Source organism: Osmia lignaria, chromosome 11 (genome assembly GCF_051020975.1).
Source record: "Osmia lignaria lignaria isolate PbOS001 chromosome 11, iyOsmLign1, whole genome shotgun sequence".
Taxonomy (NCBI): domain Eukaryota; kingdom Metazoa; phylum Arthropoda; class Insecta; order Hymenoptera; family Megachilidae; genus Osmia; species Osmia lignaria.
In genome coordinates, this window is record NC_135042.1 from 7225025 (window position 1) to 7239235 (window position 14211).

At 38.4% G+C, this 14211-nt stretch overlaps 1 protein-coding gene across 16 annotated transcripts in view; it reads right to left on the reverse strand.

Annotated features, from left to right (window-relative positions):
- Positions 1-14211, reverse strand: part of bru3 (CUGBP Elav-like family member bruno 3) — a 590175-nt gene that overhangs the window by 22881 nt on the left and 553083 nt on the right. For 12 of the 16 annotated variants that reach the window (XM_034323656.2, XM_034323655.2, XM_034323653.2 and 9 more), the window contains 4 exons: positions 4836-4979; positions 4298-4427; positions 2526-2690; positions 1274-1375 (listed from right to left, as the gene is read on the reverse strand). In XM_034323656.2, the coding sequence (XP_034179547.1) occupies positions 1274-1375; positions 2526-2690; positions 4298-4427; positions 4836-4979 (541 nt within the window). The remainder of the gene's footprint in view (positions 1-1273; positions 1376-2525; positions 2691-4297; positions 4428-4835; positions 4980-14211) is intronic. The other 4 variants (XM_034323651.2, XM_034323654.2, XM_076691009.1 and 1 more) reach the window with 4 other exon arrangements.

The following is a 14211-nucleotide window of genomic DNA, read 5'->3' on the forward strand; positions in this document are numbered from 1 at the left end:
AACGAAAAAAGACCAAGTACGTAGATAGACACGTTAAAATAATAATTATTCCGGGCACGGTTCTCACGGTCCGATGCTTTCGCAACCGATAATGAGACGCGGCAATGAGACTTGTTATGAAACTCGGTTCGAATGGCCCCGTTATTAATTTAACCGTTGGCGACAGAGAATTCTTCAAACCGTCCCCGTGCGTTAATTGCTAACGGTGAACGGGACCAGTTCGAAGTATAGTTACGTCCTGTACACGTTGATTATATCTGTGAAACGGGATCGTCCATTTCGATGCTGGTTATTGGATTATCATTTCTGCCGGTGCGTTGCACTTTGATGTAACATCGTTCAAACCTAGCCGGACACTCCAGGTTATACGGTATTGTTGTCTGCGTACGTTTTGGTGAACATGCACGTTACACGTTGAAAAATGTTACAACGTACACGACGTACATATATATTTAAAGGAACATTGATAATACACTGTAGCAGCACACCAGAAGCATTATATATAAACGATACGTTGACGCGACACTTCTAAATATATATATATAAATATTTAATGGTGATAACGATGAGAGATATCCGTGTTCTTGTACTTGTGTGTATATACATTTATATATACACGTATATAAATGTACACATGCGACCATAGTTGCATGCAACAGCCAGAAACGCGAATCGAATTTTCCTTCTTTTGATATTTATTTTTCATTTTTTATATTTCAACAGAGTTAAGTGCTCGAGTGCTCGGATAAAAGCAATATTAAAATTCGAACGTTCTTTCCGATTTTCCTCTGCGATCGACGTCGAAACAAGAGTTCAAACGGAGAAACAGAGGGTGATCTTTCAACGGCAATTTGTTTCACGTAAAATATCGTCCACCTGAAGGTTTATCGAGCCGAGTGTAAATCACTATTCCATGAGCTTTCCACAGCACGATCGAATAAACGTTCTACTATCACATCGTTGGGATAGCCTCGAATCGAAAACTCGTTGATGATCGAAAGGTAAGCAAATTCAGTATACGCGATAACAATTCCCGATAATATCTTGATGGAATAGCGACGCAATAATTCTGATTCAATTTTCCGGCCCGAAACTCATTACAGAATCCGATTTGGATCGCTCTTTCGAGGCCAGCTTCCTCGCTATACGAATCCGCGTTCCGTGAAAACTCGCTGTAGATACGATGACTTGACGGAATCCTCGATAAGACGAGGGGAAGAAGTAAATGGGGAAGAAAGAGAAAATATAAAGAGGAGAGAAGAAAAAAACTTACCGACACCGGGGAAGGGTTGCATTCCAGGATATGCGGCGGCATGCTGGAGTGCCGCCTCCCCATTGGGCAGCGCTTGTGCTGGAATGGACAGATGGAGGCCATCTACACTTCAGTAAGCTCAGCTCTTATCAGGAACGGACCTACATCTAAGGCCCCTGTCGCAATACTGACCAATCGATATTCCATGGTATCGTGTAATCTTTGATACCTCATTGGTTCGATTTAACCCGTTATACGCGAGATAAAGTTGCGATCAAATGTGTTGATAGTGTAATCTTGGGTTACTATAAATTATAAACATAGCTAATTGTGTAAATTATAGCAAAGAAACATTTTAACATTCTTATAATTTTGTTAGGCTTCTATGAAATTTCAATAGGTGTCCTATGACTTTTGAGCAGACTTAAATTTAAAGTTATAATTTTCCTTTAGATTATTTAAAATCATACATTTTTATATTATAAATCAACAAAATTATCTCTACTTTTAAAGAACTGCAATGGATATGTTCAATGCTGCAGTAGAAGTAACCGTAGACGGTACGACGGACGTATTATTGACTCGTTTCACTGCCACGGTAGAAAAATCCGCGTATGGTCAGACGCGCTATACCTACTATTGCATGCTTAGGATGCAATTATCTAATTCTTCAGTTTCAGCATTCTACTTGCTATTTTGCATCATTACTATAGTATTATTGTTACTTAAGCTTTAATTTTAATTATTTTCCTTTCAATTATATTAAATGAACCAAATTTTGTTTGTAACCAGCTACTTTGAATCATACATACTTGCATAATAAATGAAAACTTGTATTATATATCCATCACTTGAAAACCTAAAAGCTTTAATAATAAGTACAATGATTATTTCGCGATGAGCAACCATAGTAATGAAAGAGTTAATTATTCGACTAAATTAAATTGATTATACCCTGTGGCAATCAACGTTAATCCCCCAGATAAATTTAATATTATCAGAAATTTCTTCCAGGCTATACAAAACGATTCCGAGTATTCTATAAAACCATAGGGAGTACGAAATAATTCTCGACATATCCATGTTTTGTTCTCGCATACCCATATTCGGGTGATTTAAAAAATTTGTCCAAGCCTGATATGAAAAGGTATCGTTGCGCTCGTTTTGGGGCGAGGTTACTTGGTTCTGGTCGGAAACGCGGAATAATAAAGTCCAGCGTCGATTGGCCGAGCATTGCGCAGGGGCGGCACACTGCGCCTGAGTTGATACTCACGTCCCCCATAGGTATGTATCCCGTTGGTGTAGACGCCAGGATCCGAACCTGTTGGTTGACCGTTCGGTGTTTGTGCAGCCATGTTGAAATTGGGCATCGTTGGCGACGGTAACGACGGTATCGCACCGTTAACCGGCTGCCCTGTACCGGTACCTACGAACAAACCTGATCAGTACACACCGGTTACCCTCTTGCTCTTACAACACCGACCTCGGTCACCCTCGTGGTGCAAGGTATCGGATCGGGAATGCTTACGCTCGGCCAGTTGCCTTCTGTACATCCTGTCAACCAATTTGCTCTATATATTTACGGTATATACGGTATAATTGGAAGGACGTTAGAACTGGTTTGCGAATGATCCGTATACCTTGCAACGCGTTTGAGGGATCATATGATCTACGGATTGCTGAAATTGTTAATCCGATCTTACGGCTAATAATGACACGCAGCAGATTGATGTTACACAGAGTTAATGATTCCATTTCATCGATTCTCGTAAGATGATTTAGGATCAGTGATATGGATCGAACATTAGGGCTCTTCTATTCTGCCTTCCTTAAGTAAAATATCCTATTCGTTACTTTTTCATTTTTAAAGATCGAATGAATTTGAAGCTAAATAAATTTTGGAATTCCATACAATTGCAAATTAAGCTAACTAATTTTATACTAAAATATTTCAACAAATTTTCTCTTTAATTCAAAATGATTAATAAAGCTATTAAAAGAAAACCAATTGTACGTGAAACTTTTGAGGAATGATTTCAAAGGAATCATTTTATACGATCGAGCCGGTACGCGTGGAAAAATCCGCAGAGGCAGGTAAGATGACGTCGTTTCCTAAGGAATAAAAGCGCAGAGTCTCGGTAATCTGTGGGACAGGAAGGTGGAGTAGAGAACCAGGAGTAGGCGGAGAAGAAATAAAATATTATTTCCCTATCAAACGGTATTACCTTTCGCTCGACGAGACTCGACGTATACCAGAACGCTTGCGGAGAGCCGATTTCCGTGCTTACTTTTACTTGTCTGTGCTACTTCGTTCTCTCTTATTGCGTTGGCAAACCAGAGAAGGCGGGGGCGGGAGGAAAAAAAGAAAAGTGCCGGAGAAACGGTACTGCTTTCGCCTCTTTTTCTTTCTTCGACGAGCCTTCGATAAAGTTTCCCAGTACCGGCAATATCTTTCGCCCGAGTCACGCTCGGTGAAAATGTTGTATTGATTTATGAGCCAGTTATAAGGCAACCGACTGTACTCTACCGTTGCCGCGAAGTCCATGAGAAATAAACGGAAGGGCAGGATAAAAGGGGCAAGATAAAGAAAGAGTTTCGCGCCATGGAAACCGAGTAATTCCACGACAAAGTGTACGTGCGCGGACGTATGGAAGGCTTTTCAGTTTGATACTTCGCGTGCCCCTTGATTTTTCTGCTGATCGAACATCTAGCTGATCCCTTAGTACATATAATAGTTTCAAGAGACGAATAATTTTTAGATCGACATGCGAGTACTTAGCTATCTACTTTAACATTTTAACGGCTTTGCATTTCATAAAATGTATCATTTTTCTATTCCCTATATTTTTTTTTTAAATAAGATTTTCTATTATATAGGCAAATATTTTTCCATTATATAATATTACTGGTTCATCCGGAGGGTTTGTGCCCTTTTCAGAGATGAAAATTGAAGTTACATGATACCGTGGCCGTTAAAGTGTTAACTTATGTTTCGCACGGCATGCGAAATACGTCGATAGAGTGTTGAAAGAAGGAAAAACGTACCGGAAGTCGGCGGGACGATGGGGTTTGGTATGCCATTTAACGCGTGCGGCAATTGTCCAGCGGCCAACGCCGCCATCGGGTTGATGTACGTCCCTTGTGCCGTTGCCGCAGCCATGAGGGCTGCTTGCTGCTGTAAATAGAACTTATATGTCGAAAACACATTCAAAGAGCTGTACTCCGCTTAAATTGTTAATTGTTTCATAAATATCTACTTATCTTTACGTATCTTGAAATTAATGTATCATTAAACTTTATGCATTAATAAATTGAAAACAAGTGTAACTTCATTAGTACAACTTTAGAAATATTGAAGAATAAAAAAGAAATATATAAAAATAGGAAGGAGATGTTTTGAACTGGTTGAAAAAGTAAAAGAAAAAAGAATAATTTTTGTCGTAACAAATGGAAGAGGAGAATATCGAGTATCGTCGGTCATTTTTAACAAGACAGAACCTATTACAGATTGTGATTCACGATAACGAGGACAACTAGACGGTAATGTGGTAACGCGAGAGCCATTAACGGTAATGCGACCCACCTGGGCATAAGCGCCGTAAGCGCCGAACTGATTGAAGACGAAAGGGTTAAGGAGGCTCATGTTCCCGGCCATTTGCTGCATGCGTCTTACTTGTCTGTCTTTCTCAGTATCTGCAAACTTTACCACTACGCTGGATGACGCACCCTGAAACAATAGCATTTCAATAGTCATTATTTGTTACAATTAACGAGACGAAATACGTATCTATTCGTTGTCACACAGAAATTTCAATGTTTGATGCATTCGTTAGACCGAAATTATGTTTGATCAGAAATACATACAACGAATGGAAAAATGATCTGGTTTTTTAAGCATTACAAGAAATTTGACCGATTCATTATAAGTCGGGGGCGCACGATTTATCGTGTCAAAATTAAGTTGCTCGCGATGTAAATTGCCTTGCTATGACAAGCGCGTCTGAAACGTAGGATCAGATACTCCTGTCAGACGTGACGGTTCGTAATTTCCATGAGACGAAGCGGCGCTGTAGCAAGGGGATTACCGTCGCCGACGTAAAGCCGCATAATTTTCCAGAATCCCGCATTTTCTCCGTGACCGCGTACGCGTTTCTCGTCCTTTATGAATTTATAACACGTACGAAATTCGATAATAACACCGTTTCGACAACGGGCGTAATTATCAAAGAAACTAGCAGCCATCTTCCTCGTTACTTGCTGGAAATTAACTCTCTCATCGAGTGATTCGCTTGCATTTAACACGTGTGCCAATTTTATCTTGATTACTCTTGATTTTAATCTAAAATCATGATTGTACAAGGAAGAGAATTATTTCTCGATGCGAAAAGACGCTGGTTTTCGAGACTCTTAGGAAGATACGTAAGGCGACGACGTTCTTACCGCGTCTAAAATATAAATGGAATGGCAACAGGTGGCCAGTGGCCATTGTGACTGCGGAGAAAAGCTCAGCTTTCGAGCTTCTGGTGATATATTATATTCACGTCATCAATGCAAATGCCGGGCGTGTCTGAGTTTATATAACGATGGTAATATTGTAACCCGTTGACATGCTTCCTGGAAATTCTACATTCTTGTCACGCGATTTTGCATGGTTCATCCCCTTGCTTTCTTCCTTTCCTATTATTCCCTTTTCACTTATTCTACTGTATCCTCCTTACCCTCCTAGCTTCTCTTCAGGAATATTATTTTTTAATTTCGAGCTTTCACCACTTCTGACTTTTCTTATGCGACAGAAACAGTGGACAAAGTTGAATTAAAAATTTTTATTCCTCTAATAATCTGAAGGTGATCAAATATTTATGTATAATTAAGATAAACCTCATTTAACGTATAAAATATTTAATAATAATAAAAATTTTTGCCCTCAAAACGGCATAAATTATACACGGCTGGTATTAAAGCAGGCTATTCTATTCTAAATCATAGTCGTACGTGTCCGTGCATTGAAAAGATACGCGGTAGCCGATGCGTTCACACGCGAGCGTTAAACATTGAATGGAAAGGGATGATCCAGGAATCGGCATTATAACCAGAGACGATTTCACATGCAGTGTCATCGATACTGCCCGGTTGTATAGCGGATATCGTGCTGGCTATAAAGACCGCTTTTGCTTTTACTATTTTTCTGTCGAACATTTTGAAGCTGTTGTCAAAGGTATACGAGCTGGGTGTGTGCGGAAACGAAATTGGTAGAACTTTTCACGAGGACTTTTTTTTTTTTAAAGTTTCCTCTAATAGATCGATCGTCGGATAGCGTTGACAAAACGAGCTCGTATAAAAACGTATAGACTAGGACCAAATCAATTTGTTTATGGGATCAGACTCTTTTGATGAGAAAAATGGAAATATTTTTCCTGCCAGTTCTGTGCTTTTTTAGTATACCAAAATAATTCGCCAGAAAAAATGATAACTAATGCGAAATAAAAATTTAATAATTTCAAATGATTATAAAAATTAATTCTCTAATATTTAAAAATGTATACTAAGCAATCTTTGGACGTTAAGTATTAAATATTAAAAGTACTCTTTCAAACGTGCCGTTTGCATGTCACGCACTTTCCCCATTATAATATGAATCAAGAAGAATAAAGATCAAACAGATTAATGCTCCACTAAATTCACGGGATACGTTAAAAGCTTTTAAACGGGGGACATTTTTTATCGGTACCGATGCGAGACATTTTCATTAGCATTTTACACGGAGCACCATTTTGCTGTTGGTCACGCGTATGAACGTCGAATACAATCGGTGCTCGTTGAATTGTGTTCGAACACGGCTTACAGGTTAAAAACGGGAGGGACGGTTGGCTGGCAATTATTAAAAAGTTTCGCTTTACAGCCAACTCGAATAAGGCCAAACGCGTGTATAACCGGTACATTTTCAAGGAAACCAGCATCCGGCCACCAGTTTACAAGGCATAAAAGTTATGCGGGTTTCATGGTTGGATACAACTTTCCACATTACTGTAACTAATATCAAGAGCACGCCGCAAAACTCGTAGGTGTTCTTTCGGTTGCCTTGTGTTCGTGACAACCCTGAAACTGAGCCTAAGATTATCTTAAATTAGACCGCGTTCCTTTAAAAAGTATTACATCGTGGAACGTATTAATAGCGATTATCGTTTTAGTGGCAGCGTTTTCAGAAAGTTTTCGCATAAAATCTTACGAACGACATTGTTGCTCTTAATATTATTAATATTCTTTAAATAACTCGAGCTGAACCTTGAATTTTTATGCCTTTATAACTGGTATTACTTCGTGTCAAATTGGAAGAATTTAAACCAGCAGGCTTTGTTCTAAATAAAATCCAAAAACTCTTTGGTTTAAATAAAATCCAACAATCTACCAACAAAATACCTGCAGTGGATATAGTAAAATGGAATATCGAGGTCATTGGCGACGGTCAAATTCGAACGGGAAAAATATTCAGGGACGTTCCTTCGTAAAGCTAGGAAAAATATCGGCAGTCTGTAGAACGGTCGCAAAGAGGGGTTGGTGGGGTTGCGAAGCGACATTTTGTATTCTCTCTACGGGCAAAGCCGCTCGAACAACTCGTTATACGCGGTGAAAAGCATCGACGCGTGTTGTTGAGGAAAATAATTTGTCTCGCGTCGACAGCCTCGAAGCGTTGGAAGGCCATCTCTTTCTCTCTCTCCTCTCCCTCTCTCTGTGAACCGACAACCCGCTAAGTCATGTAGCGTATGTGACATTTACACGGGCATATATGTACATCGATATACCGTGGCGAGGATAGAAGAGGGTAAGAAGGGGTAGCGAGGTCGTATCAGAGCCAGTGAAGCCGAAGCCTCATTATTGGGGGATTACGGTTCATTAATTCCGATCCAACGTTCTGAACTACACGCGAAAAGAAAAAGCCAGCCGAAGCGATATCACGTAGAGAACATTTGAAGCCTCTGCTCGACGGCTCGTTATATTTGTACACTTTGCCTTTTAGCTTGTCTCTTTAAAATCCGTCACACAAAAGCGCAAGGTCTTATTACAGTTACGGACATAAGCTCCTCCGTCACATTATGCCATACCGTCTGGGTATTTTGTACGATCAAGTATCGTTTTTACCAGACCTTTGTCATATTAAAGTGCCATCAACGATCTTATCAACAAAAGCAATCGTTTGTTATCAACAAAAGCAAACGACTGAATTATGCTGAATTTATCAAATAGAAAATTTAGATACATTTGCTTTGATAGATTTAATTAGTAACGATATGTATTATGAAGAGGCAAATTGTTTGAAATATATGTTACTTGTTAAAAATTTCATGATGAAATTAATCCTATAAGGTCTGAACTTCTTTGTTAATAATGTAAAAAATTATAATTATTTTTTTGTAAAAAAGAAATAAAATGCAGTACGTATTGACTCATTAAATGTTATTTTTTAGACCCTATAATTTAGAAAATAAATTAAAAAGCACACTTAGAGCCTAAGGGGTTAATATTAAAAATGAAATATGAATATTAAAATGAGACATAAATTTAATAAGTTTACCAAAACAGTTATTTTAATATCTATAAAACTTTTTATATTGAAAATGGTTTCAATGGATTTATTATATATTTGCCATAAATGTACCGATAAAAGAATCACGTAATTTCATGTTTCATTCGAATCCACACTTTTCACTGGGTACCAAAGAAATGAAACAAAAAGTCCACGGTCCTTTGAGGGTGGTAGAGTCTTTGAAAGTGAAGGTTCGATTCACAGAACCGCGATATTGCAGCGAACCTGGCAACAGAATGAAGCAATTACCTACTGATTGGAGGCTGTGCCGTTAGCCGCACCATCACACTTGCCAATTCGCCAGCTGGTAATTTCAATAGATACAACTGGAGCCACAGGACCGGCAGGAACGTCGATTGCCTCTTGTCCATACGATTCTCTGTCGAATCTCGGTACCGAAGGATACCTCCAAACTATCCAATCCATCGATACATTTCAAATTACAAGTTCGAGACTTTGATTTGCTAACGAAAGAAAAACCAGCTCGAAAATATTCAACCCTTTAACTCATTCACAATTTCAACCAAAGAGAAACTAGTTCTTCGTTTCAAATATTAAGTTCGATTATGCCAGAAAAATATTGCACCTATTCCGACGTTTATTTCGTGCCGATAATATTCTTCATCGGCAAACAAATAAACGTCAACAGAGAGGAAATTTCAAGTAAGGGGCGAAACGTCAGAGGCAAGGATGTCGATTCTACTTAAATGCCAATATCAGTTCCCGGCGGAGTCTCGTCAAGGATATTTTGGTAAGAGGGGTTCCTTAATAACGAGGGGTAGCTTCGTCAATTTGAAGAGCAATCAATCCCCGCGGACGTAAATCCTACCTGTTATCTTTTAATTCTCGCTCGTTAAAACTCACCACAATAGTTCTGCTGGTCACGCTATGATCAAAGTTAACCGAGACATCTATTTTTAAACGGAAGCCTACCAACATTCATTCGCTCCAATTTAAATTTAATCAAGATAACAGGGATATTAAGAATCGTATCTGAGAAACAGTTATCTTTTAAGTCGTATCAAGAATAGAATGGGTATCGAGGAGTCTCCGTATCTCATATTTGATCGCTTTTCTTTCTCTTTCGGTGTACTATTTTCTTACCCACGGGATTCGGTATCCCGTTCTGACTCCCGATACGAAAGACTCGGCAAACAAGTAACAGTTGTACCGGAGATAAAAGCAATGCAATTACGAGGCCGCCGAGGGAATTACTCAGGGAATGTCTTTAATTAAATGTTGGAAGCAGTTTCCGAGCCTCCGTTAATGCAGAGACAATTTCCTTCCATCCACTTTTCGCTCGCTTCCTCGAAACAGAAAGGAACATCCGCCCTGGCTCGACGGCCACTCCTGTTGCTGATGTTACGTCCACCTACAACACACGATTCCTCTACTACTACACTCTACACCGAGAACTTTACCAAGTTCGCCTACCTAATCGACCGTGTCAACGTTCCTTCAAAAGCACCCGTTTAAGAATCGAATTCCTTCATGAAAGTTTCTTCATCTCGACGCGTGTAAACAGATACTTCGACTCGCGTTGCTTTGTCTTCGGATCCCGTTGTCGGGAATCGTGAAATTGCAATTCCGACAGAGGAACTTGACTTTTTTCTTTAAAAAATAATTACCGATCTCTTATTTTTATTCGTGATAATATAATTTAAAATCATTCGGATTAACACTGATTAAAAGAGAATGATATAAAATACAGAATTAAACTAAAATTGGGGCTCTCTCCATGGTCCGCAGTCTAAAAATTAAGAGTTATCGTTCAATTCTTGAAACATAGATAAGAAAAAAGATATATTTCAAAGAAAATGTCGAAGATCATAGAAACGAGGAGTGCAAGAAACAAGACGTTCTTCAAATTTCCCTTTGTTTCAGCGAGAAATATATCTTTTTATTTCAAGCACTTAATTTCTCAGCGCCGCAGGGCTGGCGTGGAAAATAAAAACAGGAGTAAACGTTATTTAAAATTCCTGCACTGGAAACGACTGCGTTACGTCTCCGGCACGTTTCAGTTGGCACCGTGGCAAAACACTTCTGCCGTAGGTTTGCTTTTATTACGAGACATTTCAGGAGTTGGCAGAGCTACGGGGGTTGAACGAGGAGCACGCGGCGGGGAGGGTTCGCGAGCGTGTCGCGAGGCGTGACAAGAAATGTCACACGCTTCGGAAGGCATAACTACGCGTGAGGCCGGCTTGTTCGAATTCCATGGGTGACATACCGCCGGAGACCCACCGCGAACCTCCGCAGAAATATTGAGCCCCTGGAGAAATATTGGCCGACCTGTGACGCGCGAACATGCTGTCAATTCGAGTAGAGTAAACCGTATTATACGGCTCGATGAGCTTCCACGGAAAAACAAAAAAAAAAAAAAAGGAAGGAAAGAAAAAAAAATGATCAGGGAATTCGCGCGCCGCGGCTAGCAATTTTTCACGGTAATAACCTTGCTTTAATGATCGATCAGTTGATGCCACGCTATGATTTCGAAATTGAACCGCTACCCGGCAACCCCCAGAGAATATTGCTCCTCTATAATATAAATGTAAATGGCGCATTTTTTCATGGAAAAACGATTGATTTTGAAAGGGACCGTTTCGAGCTTTAACGTACGATTTCTTTTGAAAAATACTATTTTTATTGTTTGAACCATCTTGAGGTGTGGGGAACTTTTGTAATCTTTTTAGTGCAATTTTTATGTATTCTTAAGAGGCAATTATTTTGGTTTAAAATTTTAATTTATGGCTACACTATTTATCTGTACCAATAGCACTCAATTAATTAAGACTATTTCTTTATATATGAAGATGGTATGCGTTTTAATAAAAATTAAAAATATGTTCAACATTTTGAGTTAATTGTGGATATGAAAAATGGTGGAAACTTTTTAACCTTAACTGGTTTCTACGAGATAGGGGTCCTGGGGGTTGGTAGATAACATTATTTATGATCCTATTAACAGATCCTGAACAAACGCTACTTATCCTTCCTCCTTTCCTGAACCGTTTTAATGTAATTTTTAATAATAATATAAGTTTGAAACTTATAACAAATTGCTGGCAATATTGATATGGAGCCTTTCAAATACAAAGATAATTAAAACATTAAGAAATTAATTAATTTCTGAAAATAATCATTTATTAAACAATTTGATTATCACGGTATCGATACTTTTATGTTATCATTAAGGTTGAACGAATACCGTGGAAATGTTACGCGTTAAAGTCAACGGGGTGGATGCGTCGTCTATTCGAGCAACGTAAATCACATTACACGGTTGCTGAATCCGAAGTGAAAAATATTTCTGGAACTTGAGGCTGCTTGTTTCCAGTTCGAAGAAAAACAACGGTATTGACGCAGCGAGATATTAACCGCAACACTCGACACGAAGAAATATTGTCTCTCTATCCGACACAATAAACCTTATAATCCTTGATATATGACGTTAACATGAGAGTATAAATAAAGATTTCTCTTTTATACCATGATACAAAAAAATACTGCTTTACTCTGTTCATTCCAGGCTTTTGTAAAAGTAATTAAAATTCAAAAATTTCTATTCTTATCTTAACAAGATTTATACACACGTTCAAACTAACAACATCCGTTAAGTTTCTATGTGTTCTATCGCTGATCTTTGCGATAGTCACGATATCAAACATCTCTGTTGCTCGCAATTCAAGTTCTACCATCAAGGTAGCAATTTCGCAAATGGTACGATAATAAACTCCAAATGGAGAATAAAGAGAACTAAACTGTTCTTGCAGGTAGGCAATATTAGGATTCGACTTTTGAATGTTTTTTTTATTATTTAGCATTGATTTTGGATTATTCAGAATATTATGATTTTCATATTTTCAGAGGACGTTCCACATTTCACACGAGTATTTCTAAAGAAACTAAATTGGTAAGCCTGATATTTACCTGAATAAGAGAATCTTCAAGAGTGGAACGTGTATTCGACAAGTTTTTCGGTTTTGCTATTGTCGTATCCGTCGTAAAGCGGAGACTTTGAGAAAAGTATCTCTAAGATACGTTTCAGAAGGACCTGTATCGAGAACTTTGACAAGGACGAAGCTCGAGATTTTCCTCCGTTACGTTCCCTTCTGTCTACCGTTGCAACGTCTCCTCCGATTTGGAGAGTCCTTGGAATACTCCCGCAGATCCCTCATATCTACGAGGATCCAACGCAACACGAGCATCTCCTGGTTTAACAGACCTTAATCATCACAAGGACCTTCCTCGAGCCGAACGTTTTCGTCTTGCTACCAGTTACCGTGTATCCTCCAGCATCCCTAGTACCTACATACTGTATCATCGTACCACTTAATCGGCTACCCCTTATGCAAGCAAACTCTCTGACGAACGTTTTGCGTGGATATCAAATAGGAAAATATTTGATTGGTTTAATCTGAGTGCATGGTGTGTACATGAATGGAAATATGCCTTACACTTTTTTCTTCTCAGAAGGATTAACAAACATTTTCCTGTTCTGTAAATATGATTGTTTTGTTTAAATCAGTTGTAATTAAATTACTGATCGATTGTAATAATAAAAAATCATTAGGCAAAAATGGAAATGGAAATTCAAGTTCAGAATCGTGCAGTGATTGAAATTAACGTGCTTTAATTTATTGTTCGTTGCAATCCGCAACCTGCCATTTTGTACCAGGAATATTAATAAAGGATTTATACAGTCATTATCACGAGACTTTAAGCTTGAAATTGATATACCATAAGTGCCATTTTGTAGTACTTTTCTGTCATGAAATTATATCAGACTTTTCATGTTTCGAAATCGACTAAATACAATCAAAATTGAATTTCCTGGATTCAATTGCTACTTTAATCCATCGTTTGTATAATTATGAACAGAACACGTTAATGAACGTCAAAGAAATTTAATTGATTGTGGGAACAGTAAAGGTGCAGAATATTATTCATAGCAACGCGATGGATATTATGATACCAGCCCGCAAATCTATATCTCAATTTCATATTCGCGCGTCAACGTGTAAACGCAAATACCTATCCGTGTACGTAGAGAAACGTAGAGAAAATAGAAGGAGAAATTGAAGATGGTGGCATGTCGAGAGAAACTAGAGTGAACGCAGTCAAATCGAATTACCCTTAGGGTGCTGCGATATCGTTTGCTGTGTGTTATAAGGAACGCTTCCGTCGAAAGATTCTTTTCTCAAGGTTCCAGGAAATAGGATGTTCTTAGGTCGCCTTCAATTGCACAGAGCAATAAGCGTGATACCATATCTTTTAACGTTACGAGATTTCAACAAACTTCTATATTCGGATCTCTTATTCAACAAAAAAGAAGAATTAATTTTATTATAATTCTCTATTCAATAAATTAAAATTTTTT